This window comes from Trichomycterus rosablanca, chromosome 20 (genome assembly GCF_030014385.1).
Source record: "Trichomycterus rosablanca isolate fTriRos1 chromosome 20, fTriRos1.hap1, whole genome shotgun sequence".
NCBI classification, from domain to species: Eukaryota; Metazoa; Chordata; class Actinopteri; order Siluriformes; family Trichomycteridae; genus Trichomycterus; species Trichomycterus rosablanca.
In genome coordinates, this window is record NC_086007.1 from 23,874,527 (window position 1) to 23,895,641 (window position 21,115).

At 38.4% G+C, this 21,115-nt stretch overlaps 3 protein-coding genes across 3 annotated transcripts; 2 read left to right on the plus strand and 1 right to left on the minus strand.

Moving 5' to 3' along the window:
- Positions 1-423: 423 nt before the first annotated feature.
- Positions 424-6,188, plus strand: zpld1b (zona pellucida-like domain containing 1b). The gene is made up of 10 exons (XM_063017045.1): positions 424-526; positions 2,580-2,800; positions 2,960-3,141; positions 3,403-3,475; positions 4,041-4,138; positions 4,477-4,557; positions 4,785-4,956; positions 5,066-5,162; positions 5,281-5,310; positions 6,025-6,188. The coding sequence occupies exons 1-10, from the start codon at positions 424-426 to the stop codon at positions 6,186-6,188; spliced, it is 1,221 nt and encodes a 406-aa protein (XP_062873115.1).
- Positions 6,189-10,857: 4,669 nt separating this feature from the next.
- hspa8b (heat shock protein family A (Hsp70) member 8b) lies at positions 10,858-18,200 on the plus strand. Its single transcript, XM_063017228.1, has 10 exons — positions 10,858-10,955; positions 11,348-11,448; positions 13,551-13,767; positions 13,874-14,079; positions 14,558-14,710; positions 15,822-16,377; positions 16,466-16,668; positions 16,757-16,955; positions 17,186-17,418; positions 17,784-18,200. The coding sequence occupies exons 3-10, from the start codon at positions 13,563-13,565 to the stop codon at positions 17,964-17,966; spliced, it is 1,938 nt and encodes a 645-aa protein (XP_062873298.1). The 5' UTR covers positions 10,858-10,955; positions 11,348-11,448; positions 13,551-13,562; the 3' UTR covers positions 17,967-18,200.
- A 785-nt stretch (positions 18,201-18,985) lies between these two features.
- Positions 18,986-20,622, minus strand: lim2.3 (lens intrinsic membrane protein 2.3). Its single transcript, XM_063017040.1, has 4 exons — positions 20,448-20,622; positions 20,211-20,360; positions 19,781-19,915; positions 18,986-19,044 (listed from the first exon to the last, which is right to left on the minus strand). The coding sequence occupies exons 1-4, from the start codon at positions 20,620-20,622 to the stop codon at positions 18,986-18,988; spliced, it is 519 nt and encodes a 172-aa protein (XP_062873110.1).
- Positions 20,623-21,115: the final 493 nt, after the last annotated feature.

The window sequence follows — 21,115 nt, forward strand, 5'->3', positions numbered from 1 at the left end:
GGGCAGACATTAGTGCCCGATGACAGAAGCAGATCAAGGCATGAGAATACTAGTGGGAAATCGTCAAAGCGGCTCAAGTTTCTGGGCCCGTGAAAAGATTTGCTCAGGGCACTTTGATTCGATGCATTTTCCCATGTTGCACGGGACAGCTTGTATTGTTGATACGCTTTGATAATGACTCCCTGTTCTGGGTCTGGGCAGGCTGCTGGGTTGAGGGTTCCAAGTTCTGGTTGGCCACAAAGCCATTTGGTTACAGACAGCAGGCCAAAGTATAGGCGGCTCTGATAAATGTAGCTTTGGTAAGAGAGGCCAACTTAAGCTTTTGCACTCTTCAAAAATAATTAAAAACTAAAATTAATACAGATATTTTTTTGCTTTTTGTTGGTTGTTAATGTTTTGCATTTTTAAAATCCAGGGGCTGAAATGGAGCTAATATGGATTCTGCTTTTAATAAATGGAATGCCTGTGACTTTGACTCAATTCAATGGTTACAACTGTGATCCTGCTTTCCACAGTAGATTTCCAGGTAAGAAGATTCAAATTTCATTTATTGAAGCAACTTTAAGAGACATTTCTAATTATATAGTCATTTATACTGATTTAGTACAATTTAAAAACAAAAAAATATAATGGTTTGTGATTTTGACTTTTACACTCTTCTACAATTCTTATGCAAAATTGTTATATTTCTGCTTACCTCAGATTCTTCCCTTTAAAACCCCTTACAATGTTTTTATCTGTTTGTTTATACAAAAATTATTTCAATTCTTAGCTTTGTCTTGGGTAACAATGCTGTTTGAAAATTATTTAAACAAAAAGGTAAAAAATTAAATAAGTTCCATTATTTATCATGATTAAAATGATAACCAGAAGTGTCTGAACTTTTAAACAAAATGGTAATCAGATCTCTACACCAAACACAAAATTGGAACAGAAATACAAGCAACAAAAGTAGCTTTAGCAGTTATAGACATGTAGTTAACAAGGCTGCTATACCTAATCATACAATAACAATTAAAGGTGAGTTAAGGAAATCTGCCAGCAGCATGTGTGGCTTTTACTTAGTTCAGTGGTTGCAACGGTGATCCTGTTTTCCATCGTAGACACCCAGGTGAGGAGATGCAAAACTGTTTCTAAATTTACACTCAGCCCTGCAGTTTTCCTAGCAGGGTCCTAGAAGGGCAAGGTCATGCTTTTCTAGCCTGTTAGTTGTTCTCTGACCATTATTTAATTATTTATTGACCATTGTTCATTACCATGATCATTGTTTTTTACTAAGAACTAAGCAATTAACAAATCATCCTATCTCCGTGGACCCAATGGCAAACGTATGCACAAAAAATCAGTATAATTTTAAATATAACAGCATAGCTGCTGTACCAAAGTTTACAAAAAGAAGAGACAATTTTAAAATTAATATCTTAATTATTTAATTATATCTTTAAAAAAATCATACTTTCATAAAGTTCTGTATTGCTCGATGTGGACATCCACAACCATAGACTGTCATTATAATGACTATTCAACCAATTAAAGTGTAAATTTTCAATAAAATATATAAATGTTACAAAATACAAATAAAAATAATCATTCTGCCAAACAGAATAAGAACTTACAGTTAATTACTGCAAATTTTACAATGTTTTTTTTCTTATTTTAAACCAAATACAATCTGATATTTATGTAACTCAATTCATCATTAGTGACAAGGTCATGTAATAGTCAGTCAAATACAATAAAATAAATAAACAAAACATAAAATAATTACTTTTACCCAAATCATCATGATGAAAAATAAGCAGTAAAATGTCTGTACTTTCTAACAATGTCAGTTGGATCACAAAAAACAACACATTAAAAAGGGTGAAGGAACACATGTCTAGAAATGATAATTTACTGGGAGCAGAACGTTGGTACAGTTGAACATGGGTTCAACCCTCACCTCCAGTCATTGTGAGCAGATTTGCATGCTCTCCCCATGTTCATGTGCGTTTCCTTCGGGTTTTCCGTTATACTCACCCAACAGCATGCAGAAGGCAAATTTGCTATTCATAATTTCCCATAGATGTGAGTGAGTAATGAGTATGTATGAGTGTGTGGGATGGAATGAAACCCCGAATGGGGTGTATTTCTGCTTAGCACCCAGTGTTTTTGGTTGGCACTGGACCCACTGTAGCCCTGACCAGGTAGACGCTGTAAATGGGTGGGCAGTCAGGTGGAACAATGGTCTATTATGCTAGCTCATCACCGCTGAGATCTGAGTTCAAGTCTTAGTGTTGCTATCGGCCGGCTGGGTGTCTACGCAGACATGATCGTCTCTGTCTGTGGGAGAGGGAAGCCCTATGATGGATTGGCAGCCTGTCCAGAGTATTCTTGCCATACATCCTGTCCGTGGCAACCCTGACCAGAAGAAAGCGGTTGATGAACAGAAAAAAAAAAAAAAAAAGATGTAATAAATGCATGTTAAGAAATTGTCCATTGTTATCATTATCATTATTCATTTGTATTTAACAAAAATATCAGTTTCTGAAATACATGCTTTCATTAAACCTTTTAAACTGTTTTTCCTTTTTCTAAAGCCGAGCGGGACATCAGTGTGTACTGTGGCGTCCAAACCATCACACTGAAGATCAATTTCTGTCCGGTGCTCTACTCAGGCTACACCAATGCAGATCTAGCTCTGAACGGGCACCACAGTGATGCCCAATGCCGTGGCTTCATCAACAACAACACATTTCCCACTGCAGTTCTGTTCAGTGTCAGTCTCAGCACACTGGAAGCTTGTGGCAACATGCTGGTGGTAAGACATAATTTTGAATTGTGTTAAGGCAGATCAGACCCACATTTAATAAGCTGTTAATATTAATGTCATTTTAAAGGTTCACAAACATTTTCTTTCAACTATACAAAATAATCACGCTTGTTTGTAACCATGTCTTAACAAAGCCTCTCTCTGCAGGTTTCTACGACTCAGGGTTACAATGCTTATGGGAACATGTCCCAGATACAAATAGGAAACATTTCAGGATACATCGACACCCCTGATCCTCCGACCATCATTAGCTATTTGCCTGGTCTGCTGTATAAATTCAGCTGTAGTTATCCTCTGGAGTACCTGGTCAACAACTCACAGTTGGCATCGTGAGTATGATATTTGGTATGGCTTTTTTTTTGGATGTTGATTAGTCAACACAATTGCATGGACTAGAGCTAAAGATGGCTAAAGATTTTGATTTTTTGCTTAAAACTAGATGAAAACTTGTTTTTTTTAATAAAACACATAAACTTGTAATTTTTCTATTTAATATATATTTTTGAAAGTTTAACTTTAATTATCTAAGAGCAGATTACCCTATTGCTTAGGTGTAAAATACTTGCATATTGTGTCTTTACTTTTTAAAGATCATCTGCTGCTATATCAGTAAAAGACAACAACGGCACCTTTGTCAGCACTTTAAGTTTAATTCTATACAACGTAAGTAAACTTTTCATTATTTGCATTTTTTGCCGTATGGTTTCAACAGAGTCAGCAGCATGACCAGAGGTGCCCAAAATATCAGAAAACATTAGCTGCAGAACCATTAGACATACATTGTGTAAATGAACTCTGTTGAGGCTTCACATTTATCCAACCCTAAACAGAAACACTGATACAGTGAGAGAAACACTTCACATAACCTACAATGGGCAAAACTCTATTAAATGTTCTAACATAAATCAAAAGCAATAACTTAAATTATAAAGTGACAGTTTGGGTTTTGTTTAGACCTTGACAAAAGACCACTGTTCCATTTACTTTTGAATGGGTACAGTAAAACTTTCAGTCAAACTTTCCACTAACAAAGAATTCAAAGGCCATCCCACAAACATACTCTACACAGCACACAAATGATTAATTTAAGCTGCTGTGTACATTTTTATGCAGATTTTTATCCCAGAAGAATTACAATAAGCTTACACAAAAGGAAATTTTTACTATTTTTCATGATTTTTTTCTGGCCATGATTGAGTTTTTTTAATCTGTGCAAATTATTTCTCAGGACTCATACTTCAATCAGCAGCTGTCTGTTCCCATGAATGGTCTAGCTCTAAAAACGAGAGTGTTTGCTGCCGTCAAGGCCACTAACCTAGACAGAAGGTATAAAATTTCATAACATAAGATTAAATTTTATTACTGATACTTTACTGCTACTACTACTACTTTACTCTACCGCTTGATTAAGGTAACTTATTTTTAGTTTAATTAGTTAAGTAAAACTTTTGTAAAACAAATGCTTTTATTATAATGACTGACTCTGTGATAAAGACCTAATGACCAAAACCTACTGGAAATAGTAACCTCTTTGTTTCCAGACCCATTTTATCTATTTCATTCTTCTCATAGGTATAGCCTGAGTGGCGTCTAAATTCATTTTAAGAATGTTTTAGATCAGATCTATGAGTGGCAACAAAAATGGACTTTTCCCCCTCCCACAGGTGGAACATCCTGATGGATTACTGTTACACTACGCCCTCTGGGAATCCCAATGATGAGATACGCTACGACCTTTTCTTCGGGTAATTTTATTATCTCTAAAACGGTGCGTAAAGTGGTGCACATTAACCAGCAGAGAGCTCATTACCTGCTTAACCAACCATTCACCATACAAACCACTCACAATAGGCCTTTACAGAACATCTTCATCTTGGTGCATGTGGATTTTATCTGATTTCATATGTACGTGCTTTTGAAATGCATTGAACACAGAATCATTCCTCGTTTCAATCTGCTGGATTTTAAACAGGTGCCACAAAGACCCTCAGACCACTGTTTTTGAGAACGGGAAGAGTCAGATAGGCCGCTTTGCCTTTGAAGTCTTTCGGTTTGTGAAACACAAAAACCAGAAGATGTCCACTGTGTTCCTGCACTGTGTCACAAAGCTGTGTCGGGTAGACGACTGTGCAATGCTGATGCCGGTAAACTCTTATGGTTTTAGTTTTAGCATTTTGGCAAAAATGTTGCCCCTTAAGCAGGTGCAGGGTTTAATGCTATCTGATATCTGTGATAAATTCCACTTTACTGCAGATCTGTGGGATGAGAAGGAAAAGAGAGGACGGTACAGCTGCTCATGTTTCCACTGGAGATGCTGTTATAACTGCAGGCCCTATAATAACCAGGGGTGGTGAGAGCAAACATGTCATCTTAATCTGTTATGCTACAATAATAGACATAGTAAAACTATGGTCTAAACTTTAATCTAAAAGATTACAAATTAATGTTAACTGCCTTGCATTTTGCAGATGAAACTCCAACCAACAACTCACAACTTGGTAAGACATCTCTTTTTCTTCATTGTGCAGATTTAACAGGTCTAAGTGAGTGATTTTTAGGGAAGTCTGTGGACCTTAGAAGGAACCTGTTTTGTATTTGTTTCCTTTGAGTTGTCATTAAATCAACTCTGTAACTTAAAATCAAGCATATTTCATGGTATTTGTTTTTATGAATTTGACAGTATACAAAAAAAGATTTCACCATCTATAGTCCATAATATTATTAAAAGATTCAGAGAAACTGGAAAAAGCATTGTGCATAGATTGCAATTTTTGTCTATTGTTCCAAATTTCTGGGTGGTGTTTATATAACACATCACAGCTGAAGCGAATTAAGCGTCATTATTGAGTTCCAATAGTTTAATCATGTTGTAACCCAGACTTAGTTCATACAGGCTAGCAGTAGGTTTAAAGATAAGCAATATAATATAGGGTTGAACAATTGGAGCAAGACAATATTAACAAAATATCCTTCCACTAAGAAATACTACATCATTAATTTTCTTTGTTATTTGTTTCTTCGTAACTGATAAAGACTTTATTCAGACCAAAATCTAGTATTTTATAGGATTTATAACTTGGGTGGTTGAATTTATTTCAATTGCAACTGTATCTATTGTGACAAAGCATTAAAGACCATAAACTTCATACAGTTGCAATCACATTAAATCATAGATCACATTGAAATCCCCTGTTTCTCTCTCACAGCTCCAGTGAGTGACCCGTCTCTGCCGCTGGACTCGATGACCTCTGCTCTGGTAGCCGGGGTGGGTGTTTTGGGCTTAATGAGTCTGGGCTTGTTTATCCTGTCCATCAGACTTCTGCGAAGGTCCAGTCCCTCAGCTCTTCCCGTCATCAGGAACCCCAGCTTCAAATAGCTATTACTCTCCTACTCTACAAACATGGTTTCCTTCTGGGTCTGTTTCTACATGAATTACTGTATGTAGTATGCAATACAAATGTCAGCCTAGACAGGATATCATTTTTTCTCTTTTTTTTTCTTCTTTTTCCTGTCATCTTGTGTCCATGTGCTTTGAAAAAGCAAAGTGGTCAAAGGGAAAAATAGTCCCTGCAACTTATTTTTTTTTTTTTAGAATTCCTTTAAGAAATAAAAAAGTGCTTTTTTTGGTGTCCTGGTGTCAATTATCACTTTAAGGACTTTGGATTTATATGTCATCGGTTTATAATAATGTACAAACAGGTGACAAACTAAAGAAAAAAAGCATGTGTTGTAACAAGTGTTGTAGTAAGGATTTAGGCCACCGCTGTAAGCTGCCAGAACATTCTACATGTCTGTCAAGCTGTATTGAAGAGGTGGAACACCATTCTTCCAACAAGCATCATGGTCATTGAACGTATGACTTCACCCTTAATTTGTTGATGTCATTCCCATAGATCTAAATGCAGATATTTGTTTAGTTAAAGCTCCAAACATATTAGCCAGCTAAGCTGTTTGTGACCAAAGCTCCTTCTATACAAGCCCCAAGAACAAACCCCTTCTCCTAATTAATTTTTTTCTCTTACCATCTTGGTTCAAAATTTAGGTAAACTGCACCTGATTAGTATTTTTATGCATAACACAGAGCGTAGTACAAGGTCAAATGCGTAATTGTATAATTACAGAGGTCTCTATATTGTCTAAGCCCAGCTCAGAGGGGGAGAAATACTGGGAGCAAAATGTGATCCTCCGTGCGCGTTAGATGACACTTAGTACCATGTTATTACCATGTTATTGGCACACCACTTAAATAACATCTCAGAGAAGGTCCTACAGGGTCCTTTAAGTGAACAGATCATAAGATGGACAAACTGGCAGGTGTAGCTCATAAAATGGCCACTGAATGTACCTACAAGACAAGTGTTCCAATAAGGTGCTTAGGGTTTACAATTTACAAACGGCATGCACATTCTGAATATTAAAGGTGTCATTTGGAGTTTTCTAATCTGCTGAATTGTGAGAAGAGTTGTGTGTCTGTGTATGACTAGCAATAAAAGTGTAAACATGCACTGTATAAATTAGTAAGAAATTGTGATACATAATGTTTAGTCAATTTAGACATTGTTTAAAATGTGATGTGCCATTATATCCTGGGTGACCCTTTCTATGTTCTGTAAAAATGTTATTTTGTATTGCAGCTGTATGTATGAATACACTGGACATGTATCCACATAAAGATGTTACCTTGACTCTTTGTTATTAATAAGACTGATTCTGAAAAGATTCTGGGTCAAATGTTAAATACTATATATTAATTTGGTGGTTCATGGCATGGCCTTCTAATTGACCAAAGCTGAGTCTCTTGTCAAGGTCTGAAGACTAAAGCTGCCACCTTGTGCTGAAAATAAATGGTGTGGATGGTCAGATGTAATAAAAAACCTGGAACTGCTGGAATTTAACAACAATTTTATAATGGAAAAGCACAGTGAAAAACAATCAATATTAAAATAAAAATTCATTCCAAGGCAGGTACTACAAATGCGTCATTGCACCAAGCACATCCAAAATAACCAAAGAATCTTGAAAATCAAAATGTTTTTGTTAAATTTTACACATCAAATGTAAAGTTATTGTAATTTTAAGGTTTTAATTCAGTACATTCAGTACATCAGTACATAAATGGCCAAGCAGCCACACGAGTCTCTGACCCACAGACCATCTCAGGGTTGTGTCCATTTCAAACTACTTTTTCCCTATACGCAAACTTTGTGGGCTGGTAACATTTGTTTTAATTCTGGGCTCTGTGCAAGCCACTAATTACTCCATAACAAACTTGTCAAACATACGGACTTGACTTTGTGCACAGGGCGCAGTCGTGAGTCATGCTGGAAATTAAAGCAATGGGTTTGGCTGAAGCAAGATTGTTCTAGACTTTTTCTTCCACTGAAGGGTGTGACATTTAGGCATGTGGGTTATGTACTTTCACTCTGCAGAAATAGAACCTTGTGAGAAAAGTTGTTTACACCTACGGCCATTAGAAAAAACCCTGAATTTATGTATTATCCAGTTGACCACTCAGGAGGCAGCAGTGCAATGCATAAAATCATACATCCATCAATAAAATAGAGAAAAATATATAATTTTAGTGACTTTGACCATGACATGGTGGTTGGCTCCAGATGCTATGGGTCAAGTATGTCAGAAACTGTTGATTTTCTGTGATTTCTTTTAGCAAAGCAGAAAAACTATATTGTAAAAACATCAGACCTAACTAAAAACAGTGGAAACTGAACCTGGACCTCTGAGCAACCGAACACGTGTGTGCCAGCTGTTAGGTACAGTGGGAAATCAAACACAGAATGGGCAGTCAGTGTTTTGTATGGTTGTACAACAGTAACATTTCTTTTTATCAACCTCTGCCCTACTTTAAAACGTTCCTGCCTTTTAATCAATAACTAGTCTCTTTATTGACTTTTGATGGGAATCAATCCAAAAATAAGTCGATTCCATATTCAATTAAATGAGAATTAAAAGAGTCGACTTCAAAAATGACTTTGTAGTAGCAATTAATTTTTTACTTTTGTTAAATGTGTAAAAAGTCTCCCACTATGAATAATAGAAACATGTTCCGTACCTACTTATTTATTTACTTTACAAAACTTATATTAATGTCCTGTCCTTTCTGTGTTCGAAAATATTGTTGTGTGGAATTTTGATTCTCAACACATTGACTAAGAACCTGACTCAGAGTCGACTCTGATTACAGGAATATTCCGAAATGTTCCTTCCTCCTTACAATAAAAAGACTGCAATGTTAAATATAAATGTCAAAGTTGTAGGAGAAAATAGCAAAAACAATGTTGTGTTCCAGAGGAACAAGTTAAGGTTAATAAACGTGTAAAAAAGATCATTTAGCCTTTCTTTGGATAAAAACGTCTGCTAAATGCAGAAAATGTAAATGTAAAACTTAAGATGAATTGGAATATTGGACTATGAGGAAAGCTTGCATGTCCAACATACAGTCAGTTGACTAAATGAACAAAAATTCCCAGACACAATATGTGGAACGCCTTTTCTGAAGAGTGATGGCTATTATAGGCACAGAGAGTGGGCCGACTGAGTATTAATGCCCATGGGTTATAAAGGCAATGTCAAACAAGCTTAAGGTCAAATGTCCAAATACTTTCGGCTATATAGTGTAATGTGCCCCAAAAACCTGGACTGTGTTTTGTAATCTAATCTTGTTCTGTTACCAAAAATGTTCACTACTTCTTAACCAGTAATTTTGTACCTCCTAGTTATACTGACCAACGATTTATTGGTCAGTTGTAGCCTAGTGGTTAAGGTACTTGACTAGTAATCGCTAGGTCACTGGTTCAAGCCCCATCCCTGCCAGGTTGCCACTGTTGGACCCTTGAGCAAGGCCCTTAACCCTCAATTGCTTAGACTGTATATTGTAAGTTACCATAAATGTTAATGTAGTATCTCTAATTAACCTGACTGCATGTTGGCAGTTGCAGCCTAGCGGTTAAGGTACTGGACTAGTAATCAAAAGGTCGCTGGTTCAAGCCCCACCCCTGCCAGGTTGCTGCTGTTGGGCCCCTGAGCAAGGCCCTTAAGCCTCAACTACTCAGACTGTATACTATCACACTGCTTTAAAGCCGTCTGCTAAATGCCGTAAATGTAAATAAGCCTTTCTACTGTAAACAGTGGTAATGTATTACGAATATTCACGGAAAATTACATTATTGCCTTTGCCACATTGAATATGAAGAAGAGTCGATTCCAACATTTTAGAGCAATTATTTTTTACTCATTTTTCAAAAGCAAAACGTGTGTGAACAGCCCCGGTTCTGGACTGCTTTGCTTGGGGGGGCAGTAAAACCTAATGAGGGGGCATGTTGATAGTCATGTTTTTGAAGCCAGAAAGCAAATCAAGGCTTGATTTGTGCATGAATGATGACAGCCAAGCTATTGATACTGGCTTAAAGTGATGTATGAGGTAAAGAAATAAAAATGCATGTTTTCGAACTTAAACTTAAAACCCAATGATTAAAAAATACATGTTGATTATGTAAATGGAGAAAAAAGATTATCTAATTGTATTTCATTTTAATACGCCCCCTTAATTAAATTGCCATTACTAATAGAACAACTCTATTTCTTGAAAGGCTTTAATACAAATTTAAGTCAAAGCTGACAAATGTACCTACACACAGACTGAGAATATTCAAACGTGGAAATAGGAATGAGTGAGAATATTTATATTATTGGGAAATTAAAATATAAAGAAAACAAAAGAATACTAATTCTGTAAAAAAAAAGTGTTTACCAGTATACCTGCCTCTCGCTCACACTAACAGAACATATACTGCCGAACTGAACTGTTTGGGGCAGTCTGCCGATTTTTATATGACTCAAAGAGCCAATCAGGAATAAGCAAGGAAATATCTTCACACTGTAAAACAAAATGCATTTTTGTGATTGGTTCAGAGATAATTTTAAAAATAGCCGTTGCTTGCATTGTGCTTGGGGGGGCAAAGACACAATTTGGGGGGGCAAAGACACAATTTGGGGGGGCAATGCCCCCCTCAGCCCCCCCCCTAGCGCCGGTCCTGTGTGTGAATATAAATTGTAAACAAGGCTTAAAGTTTTTAAAGTTTTTGAAGCAAGAGTAACATAACTGTGTCCCCGAAGAACATCTGAGGTACTGTAAATAATGATGTAGATACTGTACAAAGTCATTTAAACTGTAAATTATAGCAATCTGCAGAATACTTGTTAATATTTATTTTATTTTGGTTAGTTTGAGAATGAGTTAGTGTAGGAATCGACTCTTCAATCGATTCTCTACGCATTATATATGAATAGGAGCCTCAGTCAGAGTCGACTCGCACATTCTGGTATCAAACAGCTCAGCGTTAAAAAATGAGGTGTAACTCGAGAACTTTCCAGCTAAAGTTCACTTTTATTTCGTTAGAACTGAACAGTCTTTGCTATCTGATTGGCTCTCTCGTAGTGCCGTTCAGCGCTTGGGAGAGTTTAATTGGCCGCATCTCTCTGGGTATGTGTGTGTGTGTGTGTGTGTGTATATAAAAGATGCGGCTGTGGATTCACTGATCAGACCTGAGCTGTTACGGGCATTACTGTGCTGTTCGAGAGATCAGCAATTAGAAGTTTAGCCCTGAGAGTGTTATCAGGTAAGAACTGCTCATTTGTCTCGATCAATAGATTAAGAATGGAGTTGCATAGTTGTTCTAATATTCTGGCCTTTACTGATTAGTTGTGCATGTCAGTTTAACAGCTGGAGAGAAATGTAAACATTAAAGCTGAATATGCGTTGTAATTTTACAGTACAGATTATTTATTCATGGATAGATTTGGATTGTTAAAATCGCCTAGAGTTTTGCCCAGATATGCAGAATATTCTAGCAGGCATCAACGATTCTTTCGAAATCAGCCCATACAAGGAATACAGACACTCCTCTTATTCACTGTTATGTAATCTAGAAATGATTCATTATTCGTGTTGCTACTGGTGTGATCTGTTAGTGCTGCAGGTCTTAACTACTAAGGTTAAGCCATTAAAAAATAACATAGATATACTTACATAGATACCCAGGGGAAAATGCAAATCATTTGCAAACAGTTCCACCAATGTGATCCAACATGCCTCTAAAATGATTGTTTAGATACAGAGAGCATTAGGCTTGAAAATGAAACTAAAAGTCAGGAGCTTATATTATAGGAACGTTCTGGAAAATAACATTAGTCCCAGTCTGCATACAGAACAAATAGTACTTGTAGTAATTATATTTATAATTTACTGGACTAGTAATCAAAAGGTCGCTGGTTCAAGCCCCACCCCTGCCATGTTGCCACTGTTGGGCCCTTGAGCAAGGCCCTTAACCCTCAACTGCTCAGAACAAATAGTACTTGTAGTATTTATATTTATATTTTCGGCATTTAGCGGACGCTTTAATCCAAAACGATTTACAGTAATCTGACAGTTTACAGTCTGAGCAATTGAGGGTCAAGGGCCTTGCAATGCCAGGTTGCCACTGTTGGGCCCTTGAACCAGTGACCTTTCGATTACTAGTCCAGTACCTTAACCGCTCGGTTACAACTGCCAACATGCAGTCAGGTTAATTGGAGATACTACATTTACATTTATGGTAACTTACAGTATACAGTCTAAGCAATAGAGGGTTAAGAGCCTTGCTCAAGGGCCCAACAGTGGCAACTTGGCAGAGTGGGGTTTGAAGCAGCAACCTTTTTATTACGAGTCCAGTACCTTAATCGCTAGGCTACAACTGCCTGATCAAAATTAAATGACAACTTTTAAAAGTTTGAATTTCTTTGAAATTGTACATGGGGACATTTGTCTATATTTAAGACAGTGGTTGTATTGTCTATTTATTAAGTGGATATAGATTAGTTTAAAATAATGAAATAAGGTTTCAGGCATCTGGGAATGCAATTTAAATCTTGCTTTCAGTAAGGAGTGGGATATTTAAGAAGTTCATAGTCAGGTGTCCACACGCATGGTACTTTTGACCATGTAGAATATATTGTAATATTTATATAATTATATAAAATACTGAAAGTTTGGCTAGAGTATGTCTGGCTACACCCTACCCCTTTGTATATTTAGTAGTATCAAGTACTATCAGGTCATGTAAATCATCCAAAACATATTTAACCCTTTAAGCAATATGCTATATTAAACTATGACATTTTATTCTTATCCTGTCTTAAAGTGCAACTCTATCATCGCTTTAGTCCTCCCCAGCTTCATTTCAGACCTGTGGGAAACACTGTAATATAAGATTAACATGGTCATTAATCTCCACAATCTCTGTAACGATTTACAGCTGTAATACTAATTTCATAATTCCGGCAGATGTAATTAAAGAAATTTTTAATAGTTGTTTAATTTTTGTTTGTATCTCTAGATTGGTAATTATATTAATGCAGGCTTAGCAAAACCTATAACTGCCATCATATTGTGATTTATTTTTGCCATATTACCAATCCTCATGGCAGATGACTCGATGAGGTATCTTCAGGCCGTCAAAACAGCTGAGCTCTGGTAAGTGGTTGTATAAACAGGTGCACGATTTGAGTTCAGCTGATCCAGTGAGCGAAATGAGACCATTAGCTCACTTCACATGAACGAATTGTCTTAGAATAGAAGACGAGTTCAGTTCTAAAGAAAGTTCTAGAGCAAATTAACCAGCTGTAGTCCTGTCAAGCAGGTTTAGTTGTCTAAATAAACACTTTATCATCTTGGTATGCGCAGGTACTGAAAACCATGTCGAAGGGACCTGCTGTTGGCATTGACCTTGGCACCACCTACTCATGTGTGGGCGTCTTTCAGCATGGCAAAGTGGAAATCATTGCCAATGACCAGGGGAATCGGACCACGCCCAGCTATGTGGCCTTTACAGACACAGAGAGGCTGATTGGGGATGCTGCCAAAAATCAAGTTGCCATGAATCCCACCAATACAGTGTTTGGTAAGCATGAGTATTACCTTTAATTTGGGGATTTTGTTACCACGTTGGAAAGTGCACATGTGAACTGAGATGCTTGTGTATTTTCTGTTTTGGATTGTGTGTGTAGATGCAAAAAGACTAATTGGACGACGATTTGACGATGCAGTTGTTCAGTCAGATATGAAACACTGGCCATTTAAAGTAATAAATGATTCCTCAAGGCCTAAAGTTGAGGTTGAATACAAAGGAGAGACCAAGGCGTTCTTTCCAGAAGAGATCTCCTCAATGGTGCTGGTAAAGATGAAGGAGATTGCAGAGGCTTACCTGGGAAAGGTCAGACAATTACAAGTTTAGTTGCAAGTTACTAAATGACCCAGACAAACATTTAGAGAACTGCAGGGTTTACTCACCGCAAACAAATGGTTTCCCTGGAATAGTTGCACGGCTTGTCTAACATTTGCCAAAAAAAACTTCAGATCACCCCCAAGAGGGATGGGTCTTGTTATATCTAAAAAATACTAACATTTAACAATAACATTAACCATCAGTACAAAACATGCAGTAAGTGTGGTGGCGTTGCTTTGCTGTTTTAGAGTCTGGGTGACTTTCCATAGTTGATAGAACCATGAAAGAACGTCCTGGTATCAGTATGTGATCTGAAGGGCAATTTGGTTATGCAACAACACACTGTGTACTGGAAACATGTAACTCGTAAACATGAGCAGTTACGCTTGTTGTTTAGAGTGTAAATTCACCCTTTACGTGTGTCCCTTTAAACAGCGATTTTAACAGCATTTTTTTCTCCCTGCAGACTATCACAAACGCAGTCGTCACTGTACCTGCATACTTCAACGACTCTCAGCGTCAGGCAACCAAAGATGCAGGGACCATATCTGGACTCAACGTTCTCCGAATCATCAACGAACCAACTGCAGCCGCCATCGCCTATGGACTGGACAAGAAAGTGAGTGTGCCACCATGGAACGACAGCACTGTTGGAAGGAAAATTTAGATCCAAATAGTTATTGGTCAACTGGCCAGTGAGCTTAATCTGTAAATGTATTTACATTAGATATTGTAATTTTTTTTTTTAAATTTTTAAACATTATAGGCCCATCTGTTTTTGAATATATACAACACACAGTAATTTAGTGAGTACCCACCCAATTACTCTAATATTCCGTGTTTAATTTGTGGAAACACGGGACGCTTGGGTGGCGCAGCAGTCTAATGAGCTAGAGCACCACAGCTGAGCTCAGAGTTTGAGAAAAATATGAGAGGTCATACCCACCAGGTGTTCTTATTTGACCTCGTAGTCTTGCAAGACCAGGCGTTATTGGAAATATTCTTGTAAGCCATGCACTATTAAATTCATCTGAAATAATTCAACCCACACAACAAGATAATGCTTTTAACTGCATATATGTTCTCCCATATATAGCTACCGTGGACTTGCTGATATTTTGGCCATGTTGTGTTCACAGTAACAGGATACCTGCGTTTGGCTGGACAGTGTTGCGAGTGCGATTTCCTATTTTAGTTACTCTCTCTTGAGCTTCACCTTTGTTAGGCATGGACAGTTTATGTGATTTAAAGAGAGTTTGCTTGGACCCAGCTTTAAACCTCCTCCTGTCAGATTCCCCAAAGTTTAATCTCATTTTCTTTCAGGTAACATTACTGACAGCAAATCTTCAGACATATTTTACTTTTAAAATAAAGCAGATGACAATGTTAAACAATGCTTTTGTTATTATTGTTTATTGCGACCAAAAATGTAACACTGGCTGTCAAAAGTGTGCTTTGTTAATGGTCTGAAGTCCAATCCGAGTGCATTCTGACTTGCAGAACCACCGCGACTCTAAAGAATAAGGAGCTACTGATGATATTTCGTACTGTGCTCCAAAAGGAAGGCTTCAACTGTTTTTTTTATTGTTTTGACGAGATGATTGATAAAACTGAATGGATCACCAATCCAGTTTTATTAAATATGGTTTATAAAGTGTTAATTATATTTTCAGAGTATACGTTTTGAAATCCGATATGGTTTGCAACTACCTTCTATGTTTCTTGTGCAGGTGGGGGCGGAAAGAAACGTCCTGATCTTCGATCTCGGTGGTGGAACCTTTGACGTGTCCATCCTCACTATCGAAGATGGAATCTTTGAGGTGAAGTCCACCGCTGGTGACACCCACCTGGGTGGTGAGGATTTTGACAACCGCATGGTCAATCATTTCATCACCGAGTTCAAGCGGAAGCACAAGAAAGACATCAGCGACAACAAGAGGGCCGTGCGCCGGCTGCGTACTGCCTGCGAGAGGGCCAAGCGTACCCTGTCCTCCAGCACACAGGCCAGCATCGAGATCGACTCTCTGTATGAGGGCATTGACTTCTACACCTCCATCACCAGGGCTCGCTTTGAAGAACTGAACGCTGACCTCTTCCGGGGCACCCTGGACCCTGTCGAGAAAGCAATGCGCGATGCAAAGCTTGACAAAGCCCAGGTCCACGAACTCGTCCTGGTCGGAGGTTCTACCCGTATCCCCAAGATCCAGAAGCTCCTGCAGGATTTCTTTAACGGAAAAGAGCTCAACAAGAGCATCAATCCCGATGAGGCTGTTGCATACGGTGCAGGTAAATTGATGGATCATTGGTTTGTTGATGTTTTTTGGGAAGCTTTGCAATGCATGTGAGTCATTACCCTTTTTTTGTTATTCCACAGCTGTCCAGGCTGCTATTTTGTCAGGAGACAAATCAGAGAATGTTCAGGACCTGCTGCTGTTGGATGTCACTCCTCTGTCACTGGGTATTGAGACTGCTGGTGGAGTTATGACCGTCCTGATCAAGCGCAACACCACTATTCCTACCAAGCAAACGCAGACGTTCACCACCTACTCAGACAATCAGCCTGGTGTGCTCATTCAGGTCAGAATGGCTAATGATTTCTTAGTGGACAGGGTTGGCCATATTCATTTTGGAGAACAGTTCTTCTCACACAGGTGATCTGTTGCAGGTATTCGAGGGTGAGAGAGCCATGACCAAAGACAACAACCTTCTGGGAAAGTTTGAGCTGACCGGCATTCCTCCTGCACCGCGCGGTGTTCCTCAGATCGAGGTCACGTTCGACATTGATGCCAACGGCATCATGAACGTCTCCGCAGCGGACAAGAGCACCGGCAAGGAAAACAAGATCACCATCACCAATGATAAAGGTAACACTGTTCATCTCACTCCAATTCCTCTCAGGGCTTTGGCCATCCATTCCCTCAGACAAAGCCTGCCGTTTTTGTGTAGACGCCTGGTCGGCTGATGGCACCAATGTGGTTTAAACCCCAGGCTAGTGTAATAAACCATTGCACTACACAAGTGCCTACTGATCATCTCATCAGTGAAGTTACGAACCTCGTATTTAGATGTATATTAATGATTGTCTCGTTGACAGGTCGTCTCAGTAAGGAGGACATTGAGCGCATGGTCCATGAGGCTGAGCAGTACAAATCTGAGGACGATGTCCAGAGGGACAAAGTGGCTGCCAAAAACGTGCTTGAGTCCTATGCCTTTAACATGAAGTCCACTGTTGAGGATGAGAAACTGAAAGGAAAGATCAGCGATGAGGACAAGCAGAAGATCCTAAATAAGTGCAGTGAGGTTATTAGCTGGCTGGACAAGAACCAGGTAAAATATTAATATTTTTATTCAGATATGATATGCTATGTGGTATAGATTTTATTTTCTGATGTTTGTGTTATCAGGCATTGTGACCTTAATATGATAATTATATATCTTAGCAATGCATGTGCCTAAAATCTAGTGGTGTCCACATACACTATGGTGGCCACATGGTGTTTAGGTTTTTATCATGCAGAATGTGGCCAAATTGCTCATAAAAATGAACACAAACAGTTTAGTACATCCCGGCCTTGTTTTTTTCATACACGTTGGCAGAACGAGAGAAACTGTAAAAGAGCCAGTGAAGGATTTGCAGCTCAGACCATCTGCGTCCCTCTGAGCTCTTTGTTGCTTTTATTATATTCACACAGACTGCTGAGAAGGAAGAGTTCGAGCATCAGCAGAAGGAGCTCGAGAAGGTCTGCAACCCCATCGTCACCAAGCTGTACCAGGGTGCCGGTGGCATGCCAGGTGGGATGCCTGGCGGATTCCCAGGCGGCGGTGCCGCACCCGGAGGAGGAGCTACTGGACCCACCATTGAGGAAGTCGACTAAAGTCAACTAAACTCGAATGTTCTGTTTGTTTTTTGCTTCATTCCGTTTCCGTTTCACTCATTGTTCACTTATCACACCTTTACCTGCGAGGTGCTTACTGCGTAATAAGACACCTTTTTTCTAACCGCTTTATTTTGGGAAGCACGTTTATAATTCCAGTGTTACTAAATGGGAAGCAGACGTGGCATTTCTGTCTCACTAATAAATAATACAATAAAAGGTTTACTCTTTTGACTGTGGTATTACGTTTTTCGTTCTTGGGATTCAACAGTCAGGTCACACTTGGCTTTCGGATGTAACATTTTGCACACAAAATTATGGGATTTAAAGCCATACACAATCTCTTAAACCAGGCCAAAGTTCTCTATAATTGGATTATGGACGACCCTCTTGCTGACCACACGCTTTATGTTGCTGGTGCCTTATGAGGTCAGTAGGAGTCACTGTTAAAATAGCAGGGAGTTAAATCCCTGTCCGGCCTTTTTCCGCCCTCAGAAACAGCCACTCTCATTCATTTATTTTCTTGTTTTACCACTAGTGTATACTGGTTAGGGTCACTGTGGGTCTAGTTTTCCTGGAATCACTGGGCGCGGTGCAGTAACTCACCCCGATTAGGATGCCAAAGAGTACATTTAATGAATGTGATATTTCTTTCTTTTCTACACTTTACAAATGACTTTTTTACATATTTGTTCCTACTATTTTTGTTCACTTTCCTTTTTTAAGTGACAATTTGTATCTGTATACATTATACTACCAACCTAGAACCTTTCATGGTACCCATTTTAAAATAAAAGTAAATGTTCATCATGAATGAATGTCAGTTCATCATTGACTCTTGTAGACGTATAAGACGACAGTAGAAAAATTAAACCAGACCACCCAGTATTTTACTCAGTTATTTATTCAGAGTTTGATAATAATTGTGAGGTAAACATAAGAACTAAAGTAGAAGGATTAGGGAGCACATGGTGGTTTACATTAAAACTAAATGATGAGTAGATGTAAGATGAGAAGCCTCAGCGGGACACGGAGCCAGTTGGTGGATGCATTCGATAAGCACACATGAAAAATATACCTAGAAAAAAATTTAAACAGCTCTCAGCAATAGCTTAACCAGTCATGAACTGTAATTTTTAAAAAAATATTTAGGACCCTATACTGAGTAAAAGCAGTCATAACGTTTTTGGCAGAGATTCTAGAAATCAGATGAATTGCTAGACGTGGTACCCAAGAAACCCTGGAAGAAACCCATGTGAACAAAATCATACTTTGCATTTCTTGATGCAGGATATATTTATCTCAGTAGCATTACAGTTGCTATATGTAATGTTGTCTGAGGGCTTGAAGGTCAAGCTCATTTAACAGTGGTTTCCACTGTTTTCTTTGCCTGGAATCCTTTCACACTATTATGCATGGTAGATGGTGAAAGACCTGAATTATTTGCAATCTTGCAGTGACAAATGTTCTTTTTCTTAGCTGATTGACAATTCTCTCCTAAAGTTTGGTAAAAGTAGTGAGCCACGCATTTATTAGATCCTGCCTTCATACCCATCATGCTGCGTCACTAATTCACCTGCTTATTGTCTCAATTTTCGAGGAAATTAGGTTTGTAGGTCCACTAACACCACATGCTGTGAAAGTCTGCATAACTTAATATAATTTAAATGCTTATTATTATTATTATTCCGTATTAAAAAGTCATGTTAGAAAGGCATGCCACTTATCCCTCACAAGTATTTCATTTGTGCTCCCTCTCTACATTTCAAATAGCACTGTCTCAAACCCAGATATAGTCTTTCTTTCAAATATACCTGAAAAGAATGTGAGCACTACGGAAACCCAGCCCATTATATACGACCAGGAGAATCTCCAGTTTCCGTATCGTTTTCCATAGTAATTCACAGTCACCCCGGTGTAAACAACCATGGCCAGCAGCACGAAGAAGCCTGCACAAAGAATAAATACTCTGTCACTCTGTCAGTAGATATAAACATGATTATATTCTGTATATAACATAGTAACAAAGATCTTGAAGTTCAATGTGTGGGCCACCAGATGGCGCTGCTGGCTAAACGCACTAATTAATTTAGAGCCTCTATAAATGTTTAAAAGTATTTTTAAATGTTGGGCCATGCAAACACCTTGATCCAGAGATAACATTCTTTCTATTTAAAAGATTTTACAAAGAATTTACGACGTGATTTTAAAAAAGGATAGCACGTTGAAGACAAAATCACTTACATGAAATAAAATAAAGAATTCCAGAAGCAAATGTTTTGTCAAAGACATTAAAAGTGGTGTAGTTGATGAAAGCCATGATGCCTATGAGCAGACCAAAGAAGCATGCCAGGATGGCCAGGATCATAAAAGCACGGGTGGCATCCCAGTAGGCTGTATTGTATTTAAAGAAGAAAATACATTGTTTAGTACGTAAATGATTAAAAAACATATATATTTAAACCATTTACCAGGTCTTACCAATGCTGTCAGTGTGTACCATGCACTTGCCAGGAACACAATAGCGCCACAGGCCCTGGTGGATGTAGTTACTGGTCTGATGGTACTGCATCCAGTAATCAGTGGCTGTAGAGACTACCAGGAGAATATTACTGACTCCAGCACAAAATAATCCACCTCCCATGAAGCTGTACATCCTGCACCAGAAACATACCCATATATCAGCACTGCACTTAATGCATTCAGTTTTATTGTGTAAGCAGATTTATTGTTCCTAATTTACTGTAGTAATAAGAATAATACATCCCAATTCGTGGCACTTAGGGAGCAAATAGTGATTCACCCGTCAAACAGCTTTATAAATAAAATGTTAATTTCATATTCCTGATTACCACTCTATTTGTTGTGATCCGCATTATTGATTTGGCAAAGTTTGTACACTGGATGCCCTTCCTGACACAACCCTCCCTATTTATCCTGGCTTGGGACCGGCACTACAATGCACTGAACCGGAGCACCTGCAGGAAACCCACGCAGACACAGGGAGAACATGCAAACTCCACACAGGAGGACCTGGACCGCCCCACCTGGAGATCGAACCCAGGACCTCGCTGTGAGGCGACAGTGCTACCCACTTAGCAACACTGCCGCCGTGTATTCCTAATTATGACTAATGTTCATTTATTGTG

Coding starts and splice junctions, on each gene's coding strand:
- zpld1b (XM_063017045.1), top strand. CDS start 424: ATGGAGCTAATATGGATTCTGCTTTTAATAAATGGAATGCCTGTGACT. Junction 4,139..4,476: donor GCCACTAACCTAGACAGAAG/GTATAAAATTTC, acceptor CCCCTCCCACAG/GTGGAACATCCTGATGGATT. Junction 4,957..5,065: donor ACTGTGCAATGCTGATGCCG/GTAAACTCTTAT, acceptor ACTTTACTGCAG/ATCTGTGGGATGAGAAGGAA.
- hspa8b (XM_063017228.1), top strand. CDS start 13,563: ATGTCGAAGGGACCTGCTGTTGGCATTGACCTTGGCACCACCTACTCA. Junction 14,080..14,557: donor CAGAGGCTTACCTGGGAAAG/GTCAGACAATTA, acceptor TTCTCCCTGCAG/ACTATCACAAACGCAGTCGT. Junction 17,419..17,783: donor GCTGGCTGGACAAGAACCAG/GTAAAATATTAA, acceptor ATATTCACACAG/ACTGCTGAGAAGGAAGAGTT.
- lim2.3 (XM_063017040.1), bottom strand. CDS start 20,622: ATGTACAGCTTCATGGGAGGTGGATTATTTTGTGCTGGAGTCAGTAAT. Junction 20,361..20,447: donor GGTACACACTGACAGCATTG/GTAAGACCTGGT, acceptor AATACAATACAG/CCTACTGGGATGCCACCCGT. Junction 19,045..19,780: donor AGTGCTCACATTCTTTTCAG/GTATATTTGAAA, acceptor ATTTTTTTCTAG/GTATATTTTTCATGTGTGCT.